This window comes from Teleopsis dalmanni, chromosome 2 (assembly GCF_002237135.1).
Source record: "Teleopsis dalmanni isolate 2A chromosome 2, ASM223713v2, whole genome shotgun sequence".
Lineage (NCBI taxonomy): Eukaryota > Metazoa > Arthropoda > Insecta > Diptera > Diopsidae > Teleopsis > Teleopsis dalmanni.
Genome location: NC_051847.1, coordinates 153,122,188 through 153,139,745, shown reverse-complemented (window position 1 = coordinate 153,139,745; position 17,558 = coordinate 153,122,188). Strand labels below are relative to the sequence as shown.

General features: G+C 29.0%; 1 protein-coding gene across 2 annotated transcripts; it reads left to right on the top strand.

Annotated features, from left to right (window-relative positions):
• The first annotated feature begins 8,825 nt into the window (after positions 1–8,825).
• LOC119683039 (zinc finger protein 200-like) lies at positions 8,826–10,225 on the top strand. 2 transcript variants are annotated; one of them, XM_038096638.1, is made up of 5 exons: positions 8,826–9,051; positions 9,118–9,324; positions 9,393–9,705; positions 9,918–10,095; positions 10,150–10,225. In XM_038096638.1, the coding sequence occupies exons 1-4, from the start codon at positions 8,904–8,906 to the stop codon at positions 10,066–10,068; spliced, it is 819 nt and encodes a 272-aa protein (XP_037952566.1). In that variant the 5' UTR covers positions 8,826–8,903; the 3' UTR covers positions 10,069–10,095; positions 10,150–10,225. The 2 variants fall into 2 exon arrangements, with proteins under 2 accessions (XP_037952566.1, XP_037952565.1); XM_038096637.1 differs by having other exon boundaries at positions 9,918–10,099.
• Positions 10,226–17,558: the final 7,333 nt, after the last annotated feature.

Sequence of the window (17,558 nt, the reverse complement as noted above, 5' to 3'; positions counted from 1 at the left end):
ATATTACTGGAATACAAGTGTCAAAACAAATTCTTCATGAAAAAACAGTCAAAAAACATTATATCTTAAATATAGTTATCCCAAACCGCTGAAGTCATAAGATCGTTTTTAGTTTATTAAACATCCAGTAATTTGATATCTTGCATGTTTTCTTACTTAAATCTGTGCGGATCTCTCCTCTTAAATGGAGCTTAAACTCTCGGTTATCAGTTTAAAACGAACTCTGTTATAAGAATAGAGAAGGATGTTTTTCTATGAGCAATGTACAATTTTTAGTTCACGTTCCACCATTTTACTTCAAGTCATGGTCATTGGAACCTGGTGCCTGAAACTTTGCGAATTCCACCTCAGTACTTTTTGAGAAATATTACTGCTAAATCCCTTGGTAGTGTACCATATGCAGTCCCATTTCGGTTACTGTATTTTTCTGTAGCTTTATTTCGGTTTATACAATTAATTGCACATATCAGTAGTAGATATTCAGTGTGATCACCAGATATGCAAGATACATTGTATACATTAGTTTAAAAAAGTCTAAATTTTACTGGATTCCAAAGGTACTATGTGCGTAGTAGATATATATCATTCCAAAAATGCATCTTTGGCGTTTTTAATTTTAGTAAAAAATTTGTTATAATGCTTCCAATATATAATATTTGAGGTATACATTCTAGCCTGTCGGTTTCTAATGGATTGGCAGAACAAGACCCCATGCTGTTTCCCTTACTTACAGAGCTTGCATCAAAAAACTTTGAATTTTGACCAAGAAGTTCATTGTCCTATCACATTAACTTATTCCTCTGAGATAATAAACAGTGTTTCAGATTTGGAGGCGCTAATTTGACATTAAATTGACATGAGACTGAAAATTAAAGTGGGACTTGATAAATTTTTTTAAAAATAGTTGGGTGAGTTTTGTTAAATATTTGTTTGTTTTTTAATATAGGTAATGTATGCGAACACAAATTTTTAATTTACCATGCACGTTTTTCTTTAACATTTTGAGTTTTACTAAACCATTCCAATAAATGTGTAACAACTAAATGTGTAATCCTTAAATGTGTAATCCTTAAATGTGTAATCACTAAATTTGGAAACATTAAATGTGGAAATACAAAATGTGGAACCACTAAATGTGGAACCATTAGATGTGGAAATGAAGAATTACTAAATGTGGAAACATTGTCACTAAATGTGTAACCCCTAAATGTGGAAACATAACATGTGGAAATACTAAATGAAGAATCACTAAATGTGGAAACACTAAATGTGGAAACACTAAATGTGGAAACAGTAAATGAATTTTTTGGATCGAGTTAGCTTTGGTATCCTGTATATGGATAAATATTGAAAATGAAGTTCGTTTCTATGTGTATTCTTGTTATTTGGATCAACGAATAAATTCCAAAAATTAATGCACTTCAAAACGGATCACTTTGCGTACTGTGCTGGCACTATTAAACTGTTGTAATTAAAGTCAACAGATTGTAATTTACCTTATACAGTCTTGAAAGAAGCCCAAAATATCATCTGGATAAATGCAAGTATCTTGAAACTACATGATCTGCTTAATTCTACTTAAAATATTTATTTGTATTTTAAAAATAAATAGAATTTTTGCAAGACTAATTATTTTATATAAGTAGTGATTATTACTATTAAATACAATTTATCTCAATTTTTTAAATTTAGTAAAGCAATATTTATTTTTTATCCTTAAGACTATACGTATTAAATATAAACAAAGTACTTTATATTTATTTTATTTTTTCATTTGTTTACTGCACGTTTTTACGCCGAGATATTCAAAAAATGAGAAAAAAAAAGCCGAATTGAATTTTCAAAGTTTGGAAACTTAGTATTTTGTTTGATTTCCGTTTTCACGCTCGGAAAATGGCATTCAACAAGCTCTTGGGCATATTGTTTATATGCTTGACCTATTTTAAACTGCAACAAATACTTCAACTTTAAGTGTATTTAGTCTATCAGTTTTTCGGATTTGTATTTCGGATTTATTTCACCAAATTTTAGTTTGGAGAAGATTGTACTGGCTTTGCGGAACGTACATAGAATTGAGTCATGATATGTTATGTTACGACTGCAATACATAGATAGATAAATAGAAAGATTTTAAATGAAATAGTAAAGTAAGAAAAAAATTATATTTAAAAAATTAGAGAAAATTTATTAAAGTGATAATATTATTTATACATTTCTGTATATCAGGTTTTCTAAAATGAGGATATGCCTTGGCTGAATGAATGAAAATTAATTCCATCCATTTACTAATTTTATATAAGCAAATACTAAAGCTGGAATGATCCTACAGTACTCAATTGTGGGGTTGCGTTAGCCAACAACATATTCAGGCCTATTCTGAATCGCATGGGAATGGGAGTTTGTTCCCTGTTTCCAAGTTTGCTATTCTGAATAATTTGGGAATGGGAGTTTTGTTCCCTGTTCCCAATTTTGCTATTCTGAATCGCATGGGAATGGGAGTTTTTTTCCCAATTTTGCACAAATTCTTTCTCTAGCAAATTGTTGGGGAGACAAGTTAAAAAAGTATTAAAAATGGTTTAATTTAATATAAAAGTAACTGAAAATGATCAGATTTTTGAATATATTTTAATAAAATTATTACAATAAATTTAATATTTTTAAAATTTTATTTTTTGATTAGTTTTCCGAATATATTTTAATAAAATTATTTTAATAAATTTAATATAACAAAATTTTCATTTAATGTATTTTATTAAAATTATTATTTTAATAAAAGTATAACAAATTTGAAATTTAAATTTTTATTTATTTATTTTATTCACACGGGTTTTTTCCACTAATTAAAGTGTTAACTATTGTTTTTAAAACAATAGAAAAATGAAAGGAAACCAAATTCTGAAATAAATGGATTCCTAGAATAAGATAAAATAAACTGCAATTATGTGAAGGTAAAACATTGCTTCTTTTTTATTGTAAGATCTGCACAGGTACAAACTATTATTAGTTCATTAATCGAAGCATGAAAGACATTTCTATCCTAATTATATAAAAAAAGTAAATTATAATTTACGCAAATTTTATATAAAAGCAGTGAATGTTTAAAAATAAAGACATTGAAGAATTGATATCATAACGTAAGGTTTTTTTTAATTAGTTAAAAATTTAGAGTTCAATTTAACATTTAAGTAACCAATAATAATAAATTTTGCGAATATATTTTAATGTGATATTTAATGTCTGATGCCTGATAAGCTCCTTCAGCAAAGAAATGCAAACAACCGCTCAAATTCACAATTGCAAACTGCTTCTTTGCTGGTTGTAGTTCCTCCGTAAGTTCCCCTAACAGGTAAATAAACGCTGGTTTATTTACTCTGTAATATTTTTGAAATCTATAATGAAACAAACGTTTATTTTAGGCAGCTACAAGTGGATTTGCTGCGTCTCGCAAGTTTCTCTGATTGATCCTCTGTTGCAAAATTTCTTGGTCATGTTCTTGAGCCAAATCCTTCGCTAATATTCGAAATGCAATTGAAAGCATTTTTAAAGTTTTTAACAATTTTTTATATAAATAAACACCAACAACTGCACAATTCTTTTTATATGTTTATTTTTCTCATTAAAATAAAAGTTTTTCATTAATCACTTATAAAATTATTTATATTTATTTCTAATAATTTGTGCAGCAAACAAATAATGCGATTTTAACATTTAAATCAACATATGATACGCAATTCTTTTCTTTGTTTTGCTCATTTTCTCACTTTTCGTCATTAAAAAGTGGCATGGTTGCCAAAATTTAACAAAACAAATGTGAAACTGTTGTTGTTTACAGAACTGCTGTCTCCCAGGCAATTCAGAATAAGGGAGTTGTGTGATTGGGAACATCGTGGGAATAGGGAGTTTTGTTCGCTGGGAGTATTCAGAATAGGCCTGATTATTACTCTTATTCAACGCTTTCATATTAAAATGTAAATAAATAAAAATTTAAATTTCAAATTTGTTATACTTTTATTAAAATAATAATTTTAATAAAATATATTAAATGAAAATTTTGTTATATTAAATTTATTAAAATATATTCGGAAAACTAATCAAAAAATAAAACTTTGAAAATATTAAATTTATTGTAATAATTTTATTATAATAATAATTTTATTAAAATATATTCAAAAATCTGATCATTTTCAGTTACTTTTATATTAAATTAAACCATTTTTAATACTTTTTTAACTTGTGTCCCCAACAATTTGGTAGGGAGAGAATTTGTGCAAAATTAGGAAAAACTCCCATTCCCAGGCGATTCAGAATAGGAGAATTGGAAACAGGGAACAAAACTCCCATTCCCAATTTATTTAGAATAGGAGAGTTGGGAACAGGGAACAAACTCTCATTCCCATGCGATTCAGAATAGGCCTGATTATAAATATTCGTTCGAAGGAAAATTTCTTTCATGGTTTCGAACGTTTTTCTAGCTGGAGCATCATATTCCATTGTCATGATATTTTCTAGTCGGTATAACCGCTGGGTCTTTATTCCCTTGACTGTGTTACTGTCAAGGTATAGTTCATACAGCTTTTTTCAAAAAGTATGATATTCATAACCACCAACGATTTTGTGTAGAATTTTTTTATATTACTTCATAGAAGACAGGTATGTTCGCAGTGAATATAATATAGAGCACTGAGGCAACCTCATTCCTAAATTAAACAATGAATAATTGAATTTCATGTGAGTGTTAAAGATATCCAAATTTGTATATAAGAAATCATATAACAATGAAATTAGTAGTGTTTCACCGGTTGAAATGGGAATAAAGAATGCAATTTTGTAAGACTTTCTGCATTTCTGTGCTGGAGCAGGATTTGTTGCAATTTTGCTATGCAATATTCTCAGGCGACTTTCTACTTTAGAGATTTTTGAGAAGCTCAAAACTAACATAATTGTTACTGTTTTCTCATGTAGAAAGTCATTCAAATGTTGATAAAATACAAATTTCGACATGTTGGGTATGATAGGCAAATTGTATATGTGAAAATACAGTAAATCGTTTAATATTTTAGTCAGAAATGAAAATGCGAAAAATATGGAAATGCTGCCTTTATGCGATGTACTGAAACTATTTTCCAAAAGTCTATTTTAAGTTTTTATGTAACAGTTATGTCAGTGCTTTGCTGTAACGATAAGAAGTTTCTTAGAATTAATAATGAAGAAAAACTACTAAAGATATAATAAGGATAGACTAGAAGTTCCTGAACCTTAAATGAAGTGGTTTAAAATTGTGTGTTCAGAAATAGTTTGGTGTGTTTTCATACAGACAAAAGACATTCAAGAATTTGTAAATTTTAATTGTTGAAACTCTTGTGTCGAAAGAACAATAATAAGTAAAAGTAAATCATAATCTAAAATATCTATTATGTATATTTTCTCTAAATAAAAATTTATCGTGTGTGTCGAAGAAAAAACGAACTATCTTGTTACTTATTTACTTGAGTTTGATTTAAGTATGTCTTATTTACAAATACATTAGTAATATATTGTGTTTTATATGAGTGAAAATCATGTAGTACCTACTGTTTTAGTGGAGGGCTGGTGATTATGGTCATAGTTCCACTCTTAATCTCTTCAGTCTTAATCTAAGAAATGTTAATCACATCTCTCCCATTCTCTCTCATTTCAACAGGAAATTTGATGTCGATTTTTCACCTAGAGATACTTAGCTGTCGCTTGATTCCTTGTAGTGAAAACCTTGTAGGAAGGTAGAGTTTAACCAGAAAAGTTTTGACAGAGGCACTGAATAAATCCATAAACTATAGGCTGCCTGATCACTGCAGTGTTTTTCAGTCGGTCGTGATCGCTATAAGCAATCTATATCTTGTCTGTAAGTGAATAATATATTAAATTGGCATATATATATATGTACTATCAGGCAGTTAAGAAAGTAGCTTAATTTAGTTTAGCTTAGCTTAAAGGCCATGACTTCAGTCAACTTTCCACCCAACATGATTTTTGACTGGAACACATCGCTGAACAACATTTCTCAGACAAGTTGGTCAGGGGAGTTGCTTCGGTAATCATTCGAAACATCTGAATGAACTGGTCAAATAATTGCCTGATGCCAGCAATAACACAAAAATATTTTTGTATTTGTTACAAGGCCTAAGTGTCATTAGCATTACCGGTATAACCTAACCTAATCTAACGATTTTAATCAGCTTCATCATTTCAGATCATTGCTGATCTGATGGTGTCTAAATATCTATAAACAACTCTTCAGTATACTGAATTTGTTTACTTCGGCGTTCATCTAGCACATATGCCTAACGATAAAGAACTCAAGATAGATTATGCAGAATAATCAACTAGTATTATTCCAGCACGTATGACAGGCGAGCATTATTTGGAAAAACGAGTTATTTCAATAACAAGTTAAACACGTCACTTATCATACTATTTTTTTTTACTGGTCCTATAATTGTTTCACCTACGAAAGGTTTGAAACCGCTTTTTGCAGTTTGTGAGTGTTCTATCTATTTCTAGGTCCATGAACTTCTATGAGAACTCGCAGTAAAGTGTAGTTTGTGAAAGCATATAGCTTATGAAATTCAAAAATGAAATATTAAATGCGAAAAAAATGTAAAAATTATTCATATATCTTTCTTTTAATTTAAAATTAGGAAACTTTATCCATAATGAGTGAATGTGCAAATATGAAATAATTTTTCACTGCATTTCTAGATTCAGCAGAGTAAGTAATTAAAATATTTGTAGTGAACATATTCATTTGGTTCCCAGTAGTGTTAATATCAGTTATAATGCATCGCAATTTGAATGGAATTGTTCATTTGGTTATTGTGTATTATGCGGAGTGCGTTCGTGTTGAAATGAGTGATTTTGTTCCGAAATGCGTACTTAAATACGTCACATTGTTTCGCATTTAATAGCATTTAGTACGCTTTTATGCAACATTGCACATTCTATTCAGTTACATTACACTCCTCTTATTTCAATTTTCAGCAGCTTTGATGCATTTAACAGTTTGCTGCATAATTACGTAGTCGAAGAGAGTTAGAAAGCAACAATAAATTGAGATACAGAGCCGATTTTATTATGAACAAGCATTCATACAAGTATTTTTAATAAAGTGTAAAATTCATTTGTTGGAAATTTTAAAACTTATCAGTCATAATCCTCCCATTGAAGCATCCAATTAAATGCTTCACTACTCCGGCTTGGATTAGTTCATTTCGGATGAAAAGTGCATTTTTAAATAAACAATCGGCGATATATTTGCAGTGCCTTGTATTATATTACATTTTAATTAAAGTCACTTATAGAGTTTCACTTTAAGAAGTTTATCTAAAATACATTAAAAATTAAATAGAATTATTTATTAATTAATTAGAAAGAGTTTTAGATGTTTCAAGTACATAAAAAATTAATGAAATGAAGGTGTTGGCAATGTTTTTTAGTTAGTCGTAAGGGTAGTTATTGCTATTTCTAGTTATAATAAGATTAACATTTCAAGCATATCAGGCTTAGACTATGTTTACACTTAGACTTATTGAACCTCTTTAGTATACTTTTAGATGGATTTTATATGAATTTTGTATGAAAAATGACACATATTTGTCGAGTTAAGCATAAAAATCTAAACATAGCATTAGAAACGAAATGTTCAATCTGAAGAAAAAACTAAATACAATGTTTTAAGGTATTTATTGGTACAATATATGATCTAAATCAAGAATTTGAGAGATGAAAGTTGATAAAATGAAGCAGTGCATTTAAAATTATACTTATATTATAAGTATACATCTCAAGTCCAAAGCTTTATTATGAAAACGTTAGAATGTCTTTATTGCCTAATAAAATTAATTTCTTATTCTGCTTATAACAATAAAATTATTAAATTTTTAATTATTTGAATTTTATATATAATAATGCCTCTACAAAAGAATAGTGTTGAAATTTAACAATTAAAAATAAAAATATTGATTATTGAGTAATAATCATTCATTGATTCTTACTCAATCATTAATTATTCTACAACTGGTTCATGATTTCGTTCTAATATAACACAGCAAGTGAATTTGTTAATAAACTTTCACAGCAAAATATCAAAACTCTAAGTTCGAATACACAAGTTAAGTATGGCTTTGGGTCAGTTGGTTAATGAACACCGACTCTGAGCTTGAAATTTGGCAGGACACGTGTTCCTTGGTAGTTGCAGTTTAAAAGATTTTTTCACGAATAATTATATATAAGAAATAATTCTCAAAAATGGTATTTGGCAATATTTAAAGATTAGACAAAACTTTAACTAATTAAAAATAATTTTTGTTGTTGTAATTTACTACTATTCAAAACACCTCTCTCTTGAAAACAATAGTTTATATTAAGAATTTAGTTTCTTTCGTTAAAATAAATATTAAAAGTCTGTTTAATATTCTATTTATTGTATTATAATATTATTTAACATACAAATTAAGATATATTGGAGATCAGTAAATAAGTTACAAAATTAAGTTATTTTGAATACTACTTGTAATTTTCAGAAACCATATAAGAATTCCATTTCTACTTTTTGTAGTGAAGTTACTACTACCTTGTATTGAGTGAAGTACAAGGGCGAATACTACTAAATTTAGTAGCTTTTAAACACAAATTGAGTTATACTACATATAAGCAAATGACCTCTTAAAAATCAAGTTATCTTGGATTTTAATTTTGATTAAAAAAAAAATTTAATTATTAAATTTTACATTTCTTTAGTGAAATAGAAATAATTAGTAGCTTTTGTAATTCCGTAAAATAATACTAATAAAACTTCTTTAATCAAATTTATTTATCTTAAGTTTCTTAGAATTTATTATAATTTATTTCAATCTAAAACTTTTACGAATATGTCAATCCAAACAGAGTTTTTAAAATATTTCTCCTTGAAGTCCTTAAAAGAGTTAACGGATGACAAAAAGGAAGTAAATATTCATACGCACTCAGTACTCAAAACAGGTTTTAAAGAGTTAGACCCTGCATTTGAGACAAAAAAGGGTAAGTTCATATTTCAGTTATATAAAAAAGAAAAAAACTATTATAAAATTAATTTCAATTTGGAAGAAAACACAATTGAATTTCAAGATGAATCTAAACATGATAGTTCATTTGATCAGATAAACTATGAAACTAGACGTAATAGAATGAAATTACTATGGAATAAAAAATGCAAAAAAATGGGAACAAATTCTTCCGATTCTGAGACTACTGATGTGAGTGAAGATAGTTCGGATAATGAATCATTAGAAGCTTCTAAACTCACAGGAGTTGGTAAGTAATAAATATATTTATAGAAGTTCATTCAGATATCATTTGTATTAATTGTTCATTTGCTGCAGTGACAAAAGGAAAGATGAATTCAGCTGGCAAGGTTTCCATAAATGACAGAGCTAGATCTGCAAATAATCTCAACGCTCTGATTCTTGAAAAGCTAAAAAATGTCCCTAAAAAGAAGATTGTAAAAGTAATAAAACCAAAAAGATGGGTGGACACAGAATATGAGCCAATAAAAGAAAATGGTGTCTATAAATGTCCAAAATGTTTTAAGCAGTTTAGTCGTAATTGGGTTTTACTTGGGCATATTAGAATGCATACTGGGGAAAAACCGTTTAGGTGTCCTGAAGATACCTGCGCAAGACGCTACAGTGATCGGTAAAAATTTGCATTTACTTTAAGTTATAACAGCTTTCAATTGAAGTAATGAAAATTGAACAAAAATTAATGCAAATCAATTTTAATTTTGCATTGATTTTAAACATTTTAATATAAAATTTTTTTAGTTGAATAATTTTTTTACTTAGTATCAATTATTTGAAACTATTTAATATTAACATTATAATTTTTTTTTGTGTTAATGTTTGAAGCTCAAATTTGAGGGCTCATCAACGAATGAGAGGTCACCATGACTGGAAACACGTGTGTCATCAATGTACCAAACCATTCTCAAAACTACTTTACCTAAAGCGTCATTCCATAGAATCGTGCCGAAAATATTTATTCAAAAGTCTGAATTAATTTATTTATATTGAATTTTTGGTTTCAGTAGGTAAAGTTATTAATTTTTATATAGTATATATTGCAAATAATTTTTTTTAGTTCGACTGTCGACCATAGTGGACAGTGGATTTGCAAAAAATTTTCTATATCTTGGTTGAATCCAATGAAAGGGGAATAGCAATTAAAGATTATTTAAACAATTTAAATAAATTGATCAAAATATATTAAAAAATGATTTTTTTTCTTTTTTTTTCATTTCTTTATTTTATAAACGTATGTTAAAGTCGATTTTTGAAATGTTCTTCTTAGCGCACAACAATCGATAAAATCGAATCCTCAATCCTGTAAAAATGGTATCCCAGGAGTGGTGTCTTGTGTTTAGGGATTAGCCCGAAGTCACAAACCACGATAATCCAAGAAAATTTTTAGTATGACGTTAATTTTTGAACGACTTTGACGTGACTGTTTGATCTAAACTTATCTTTTTGCGGGGTTTCGCTTGTTGTTTCCGGATCATATGAATAGTTTGCAGTGAGAAACCAATATTTGACAGATTCAACGTAGAGATTTTCCAAAAAAAAGTTGAGTGTTTTTGATATCAAACATTATTTTATCCTTTTCAGGCGCATAACGTCTTTAAAACAATCTCGACTGATCTAAAATATATTTCAACAGTATCAACAAAGTGTCAGTTGTTAATCAGCAATTTTTGAGCCCCAAATCTCTTTGACGAGATGTTGTTGATCGTCCGATGACATATTTTTCTTAAATGCTAACTCTGCTTTCTTTGAATCGTTTGCATCACTTATGACATAACCTGGGCACCGAAGGCCTTCTGTAGGATTTTCAACGTTTCTCCAGCAGAAATCTCATTACGTGAACTTTATTTAATACATTTTAGTTAATGCAACTTATTTGATCAAAAGAAATTGATAAATCAACTTTTTGTTGTTCATATAACACGTAACTATTGGACAAATGCAGATATTGACAAAAGTTTTATATAAATTTTGGATTGTAGTAGTATATTATATAACAATGCCTACTAATAGATATCGGATGAAGGTTCCTATGTCAGAGGTACCCGTAACTTATGTACATCTACAGATCCATTTTCATCAAAACCATTCTGAGTAAGAAAGTAAGATATACGAATTCGCTAAATTTAATAAATGGTAACGCCTTTTTGATTTTTAATCCGTTTATTAATTTTTCCTAAGTACATTTTGATAATCTCACATAAATAAGTTTACATATTTCATAGCATTAGTAGTGTAGGAAGAGAAATGGATATTGTTTTTTCTTATCAGCATTATGTTTAAAAATATATTAAGAAGTTATTTGTGTTATACGTTTAGAAAGAACTTTTAAGATTAAAATAAGATTAAATGTAAAAAGTATCGAAAGGGAAATAAAAAATTAAAAAATTGATATAAAACACAATAAGAATAATATTAGTAAACAAACAAATAACAACCTCAATTGACTCAAACGAAGAAGTCATTTTAAACAATAATCTTAACAAGTCAACCCCGTGATTCACACTTCATTTTCCATGGTTAGACCCTTCTAAACTAAATACGAGGAAAATGAGTTGCCACCAATTGCGTTAATGTGGAGAAAGTCTTTTCAAAATATATTTTTTCTTTTAAGTCGAAAAGGAAAACAATTATCTTGAATATCCCATCAATTTAAAATAAATAAATGTGCATTGACCCAAGGCGATATTTTCGCTTTAAAAGTTGTCAGTTTTACACATCACTGACTTACAGATGATGTGAGAAAAATCCTATTTTCGAGAAAAATAATTTTTTGTTTTTAAAAAGAAGAAAATTGCAATTTGAATGGTTGTTGAAAATAGATAGCATATATTTATTATTAATTTACGTATTGGGAATTGGGCAATGCGTATATTACGTATTGTATGTATAGTATATTATCAAAATAATTATATACTTATTTCAAATAGTAAGGGTTGTTGTTAATATCAAATTTATAAATATATATAAAACAAATAATATCATTAAAATCCATAGTGTTAAAGAAACAACTAAAATAATTTGTACAATAATATTTCAAAAGTATTTAATCGTATTTAATTAGTCTTAATCTTAATAGGATTAGGAATTAGTAAATATATAAACAATTTGTTTATTTAATTTGAAATGAAAACAAGTGCTTAATGTTTTTTTACTACATGTTAATCCTAAATTTTCAAAGCATGTTATTTATTTTAATATCAATATATAGAGAAGATATTGCATACCCTTACTTGAACAGAGTGATTGATTAAATTTAATCTAATCAATAAATATTAGTATATTTATATTTTTAAATATTTCAGTTTTCAGAGATCTGTGTAGAGATCTGATATTTCATCATCAGATGTTGAGTATGCATCTAAAACCTTCTTTTGTTTAAGTATTTGAGCATAACAACTCACCAGTACATGCGTAGCTGTCGTCTACTGCTCTTTACAGAACCTCCAAATTCCATCGGAGACAATTCTCAGTTTATTTAAGTGGTGGATCAACTTACAATGTCCTGCTTGAATTCATGTTGTGATTCTCAAATTAGTTTTATTGAGTTTAGACATTTCTTATATCAACTTAGGTTTTAGGTTCTTGAAAGGGAATAATAATGTGGTAGACCTGATAGTTTTCCCAGTATAATCTTTTTTGTTTTTCTTCTTCTTTTCAAATAAATAGAGAAATGTTACTCTTTACTATGCCAAAGAAAGGTGCTTGGACCATAAAAGACTATCCCGCTTCTTTCTTTGCTGGCACATCCGCCCTTTCATTGTCTTCGACCCCAAAATTTCTTATAGAATCCATATTTTATTATTTTAAATCACTATGTTCAGTTTTTTTAAGCACTGCTTAACCGGTTTTGATATCAGTTGATGATATTTAAGAACCTTAATAGCTACTCTTTGATTTCGGGGTTTATATATATGACTAGTTGGAAATATTGTACTGAAAGAGAGATGACGATCATGTGGGTTAAAGGACACATCGGTATTGAGCAAAACGAGAAGGCATATGAAATTGCAAAGCAAGGATCAAGCCATAATTTCTGTGGCCCGGAGCCCAGAATACCATTGGGGTACAGCATGACGGCAGCCTATGTCTATAAGTGGATAATCTCACTTCATTTTAATAGATGGAGAGAGTTGAGTACTTGTAGACAGATCAAACTCATGTTACCTAAACCGTGGGCCAGAAAAGTGCTTAGTTATTCGCGGAGCACTCTAAGCTGGCTGACCTCACTAATTACTGGACATGGCAACTTCAAGTATCACCTCAAAAAGATAACTCTTGCTGAGGAAGACACTTGCTGACTATGTCTAGACAGCGGTGCATATATTGTACCAATGTCCAGCACTGGCAAGTAGGAGGAAGACTGTCTTGGGACACCATTGGGTTGGTGACGACTTGGCAGGAAACCTCAAGCTAAATGAGATGCTTGCATTAACAAAAGATGCGCTGTCCCAACGTCCCACCATATATATTGTACTGAAACATTGAGTTAAAAATTAAACAATAATGTTAATTACATCACCACCATTATATAGTTGGTTTGAGAACTCAAAAATAATTTAGAAATAATTATTTTAATGACTTCCGCTATTGAAATTGCAAGAAAGTAGGAGTGATCTTGAGACTGCATACCGTAGATAATCTAAGCTTGTAGTACAGTTTTCTATAATTACTTTCGATAATTGGTTTTAGTCTACTTATCATGTACTAAGATTTGTACTTTTTGTTATATCTTCTGTCACATTGACCAGTAATGGGTCTATATAAGGTTTTAAGCATTTGTCAGCAACCTGTGCAACAACGAATATTTGATCCGAACTGTACTCTCTTTGTGGATGTCTGATTGGTACTCTTTTAGTTAGTATTCCGCACTTACGAGTACATTAATTTTATCTACAAATAGTAAATATATGCCTGTATAATTTCATTTAATTATGTTCTATTTCGGGTATAGAACATACAAAATATCAATTTCAATGTCAGACAGTTACTTTGATATTTTTTTCAGTCTGCATTTCTGATAAGTTTGTGTAGAAACCATAAAGCAATATCATCTCAATGTTCAGCTTTAACGGATCCAATATTGGTAGCAGAGACCAATTCTATATAAGAAGATTTCTATGATAAAAGTTTCATAGTTGAAACTTGCGGATAAGTTTGATGGATTATGCGGATTATTTGGATTAGTTTGTGTAGAAATTATAAATCAATCTCATCTCAATGTTCAGCTTTAACGGATCCAATATTGGAGGCAGAGACCAATTCTATATAAGAAGAGTTCTATGATAAAAGTTTCATAGTTGAAACTTGCGGATAAGTTTGATGGATTATATAGATTGGTTGAAGAGTTTGTGTATGCAGAGACTATAAACCAATCTTATCTCAGTATTCAGTGTTAACAAAACTACTATTGCTAGCAGAGACCAATGCTATGAATATAAGAATATTTCAATATTAAAGGTTCCGCAATTTGTACTTATAGGATGATCAAGTTTTTTCTGTGCATCCAAATTTTTTTTTCATTTGTGCAATATATTTTGTTCTTATTTTGGCTATATATGTTTACTCGCTATTGAATTGCTTTCTTCTCTGTGGCAATAAGGCTATAGAAATTTTGGTACTGTAACCGGAACCATGCTTCTCTATTTCTTTTTGTTTATGAACAATAAAATAAGTAATGAGATTTAAACATTTTAACCCTTTATTAATACCTGCCTTGAAAAGAAAGCAAACAACGTAAAATTAAAAGCTTAATATGTTATATATGATGAATCAGTCTTTTGTTAGCAGTTTTTAAATCTACTGACCTTTGGAGAGAGAGTGCAATATATTTTTATGGTTTTATAATATGCTATAAATACGGGTATTTTGATTATAGAAAAGTAGGAGATACAATTTGAAGTAAAATGAATTGCATGATAGGAGCCCAATTTAGTAGTGGGTTTCCTTTAATGATTCACAAGACAAAGCACATAACAAATTTTATTGCACATTAACGCGAAACAAACACCACAAAATCTTTGAGATTTTCACTTAACGGGTAGGCAGGCAAGGAAAGGCACGCTTGTTTAACGTTAATTTAATGATGAAGCCATTTAAAATAAGCTCCACCAGCAAGACGCAGCAAAGTACCTGAAGGCGGAAACCAACGAAACCGAGTTGTAATCGTAATTTGTACAGGTTACATTAGGGGTTAAATTCCTTTGAGTGTATTCGTTTGGTGCGTAAAAGGAGTTGTGTTTGAAGGATAAAGGATGCCTGCTACGTGTTTTAGACACTTGCGCCTGTGAAGCTGAGTTGTGGAATATTGAATTGCGTGCTCATTGTGTTCTCGAACTTGTAGTGCTGTTAATGCGCTATTTTTGTTTCGCAAAGGGACAATTAAATAAATTACTTTTTCAGGAAATTACTGCTATTTTTATTGTTGATGTGCAAATTAAGAGAAAAGAATTATTTCATTCAATTTTGAGCTGAATTCATTCAAGAACAATTTCACTAAGAAGTTTTAATATTGAAAAGGATACAATTTGAAGATATTAAAAAGTACCAAAGTAATTAAAAAGAAGCAATTAATTCATTAAAATTCCTTCCTGTCTAAGAAAATTGTGTTGTAGTAATATTATGCATTAAAATTTTAAAAAGAAAATAAATTTGATTAAATACTTTAGATGTCCTTCAAAAGAGAATATTTAATTATAAGAGTTTTTAGACTTGTATAAAACTGTTAAATAAAATACGATGTCTTTAACAATTTAAGGCATTAATGCAATAGATTTATGTGCGTAATTAAAAATTTATCTTAATAAAATGTGTATTAAGAAAAAAATAAAAAAAAACACAGTTAAGAAGATAAAATAAGAAATAAAAATAACATTATATATTTAATCTAAGATAGCTAGGAAAATAGAAAGGAGATCGACTTGTCTCAACTAAGAAAATCGTTTTGATTCTATATTTCGTAATAAAATTATTAAAAGATAACCTGAACGGATTGATGAATACAAGTGTTTGACCCATTTCGTTACTGAAAATATCGTTGAATGAAAAATGAATCAGTCATAAGTTTTAGCCTGGATCTGAATAAGCTTGGAGAGTGACGCAACAGATGTAGTGGCTTTTTCTTGACCACCGACCAATACAATATTATCAACTAATATTATCTTTAGTATTTTTAATATTTTTTTCTACATTAAGTTAGAATATTTAGAGTATGAAGACCTGTCGTTCTTGATCGGTTGAATAAACATTAGAGTAATATTTCGTGACTGGCAGGCGTAGGAAAGGACACCAAAACTCTAAGCGAAATTGTCAGTGTTGCTAGGTAATCAGTGTGCTCCTTTTCACATACATATGAGCCCAAGTCACAGTGGCCTTAGAACAATTACTTAATTAGTTGATAAATCATCTAATTAACGAATAGAATTATCTTGGACGCCATTCTGACAGTATTTAAGTTTAGTAAACTTTTTTCGGATTTTAAATTTAGTAAATTAGATTTAGTGATTTCATTTAGTAAAAAATTTAGTAGTAATGTACAGTTTTTGTTATTTTTAGGTTATATTCTCAACAAATATTTAGTAGGAACGTTCAGTTTCGCAGCTGTTCGTAGCTAAAGAACAGGTTTTTATAATTGAGGAAATTTGTGCCATTTTCTACTCTAAATTTTAAATTTATGCCATTCTGAAGTTAATCTTCAGCTGTATGCAGTAGGTTTTGGGTACAAAGTTCTTTTCATCTTGTTATATCAAACTCGTTTTCCAATTTTCTCTTATGAAAGTTCTAGTGACAAGCGCATTATTCAAGTGTATGGGCCGATATTTTTAATTGGAATCATCTGCACTAATATTTCTAGAAACTAACTAAATTTTACTGTTAGTATGGCATGGTCTCAATGATCTCATAGCTCTCGCGCATGATCATGTTTGCAGTCTGCCTAGCCTTGGAATAATGCACTTATATTTATTTCAAAAATAAATGTATATTTCAAAGATATATAAAATAAATACTATAAATAAATATTATATTTGCCTTAAAATATTAATTTTTGGGTCCGAAAAGTGGAAAAACTATCTACGTCTCAGAAGGTCATTGTCAATATTTACCGATATACAGGATGTGAACAGAATGTGTCTGTCGAAATAAAGTTGTAGTCATAAAACTAATCTCAAAAATGGTTGAAATAATATATCAATTTTCAGTCAATATAATGTCATTCTATTTAGTGCCTATTACTTCTCATACACAAAACGCGTTAGGAAGAATAAGGATTCAAATTGATTTATTTTGAAAATATTTTAGATTATCTTATGAATGGTTTTGGATAGCTAATTTGTATTCACCATACTTTGAAGTCACCAATCGATTGCTTTGTTCGATTTCTTTAACACAATAATTTTATTATATTTTAATATATCAAAACTTTTCTTATAAAAAGACTTAAAATAAGGGTTTTCTTCTCTTTCGGCTACC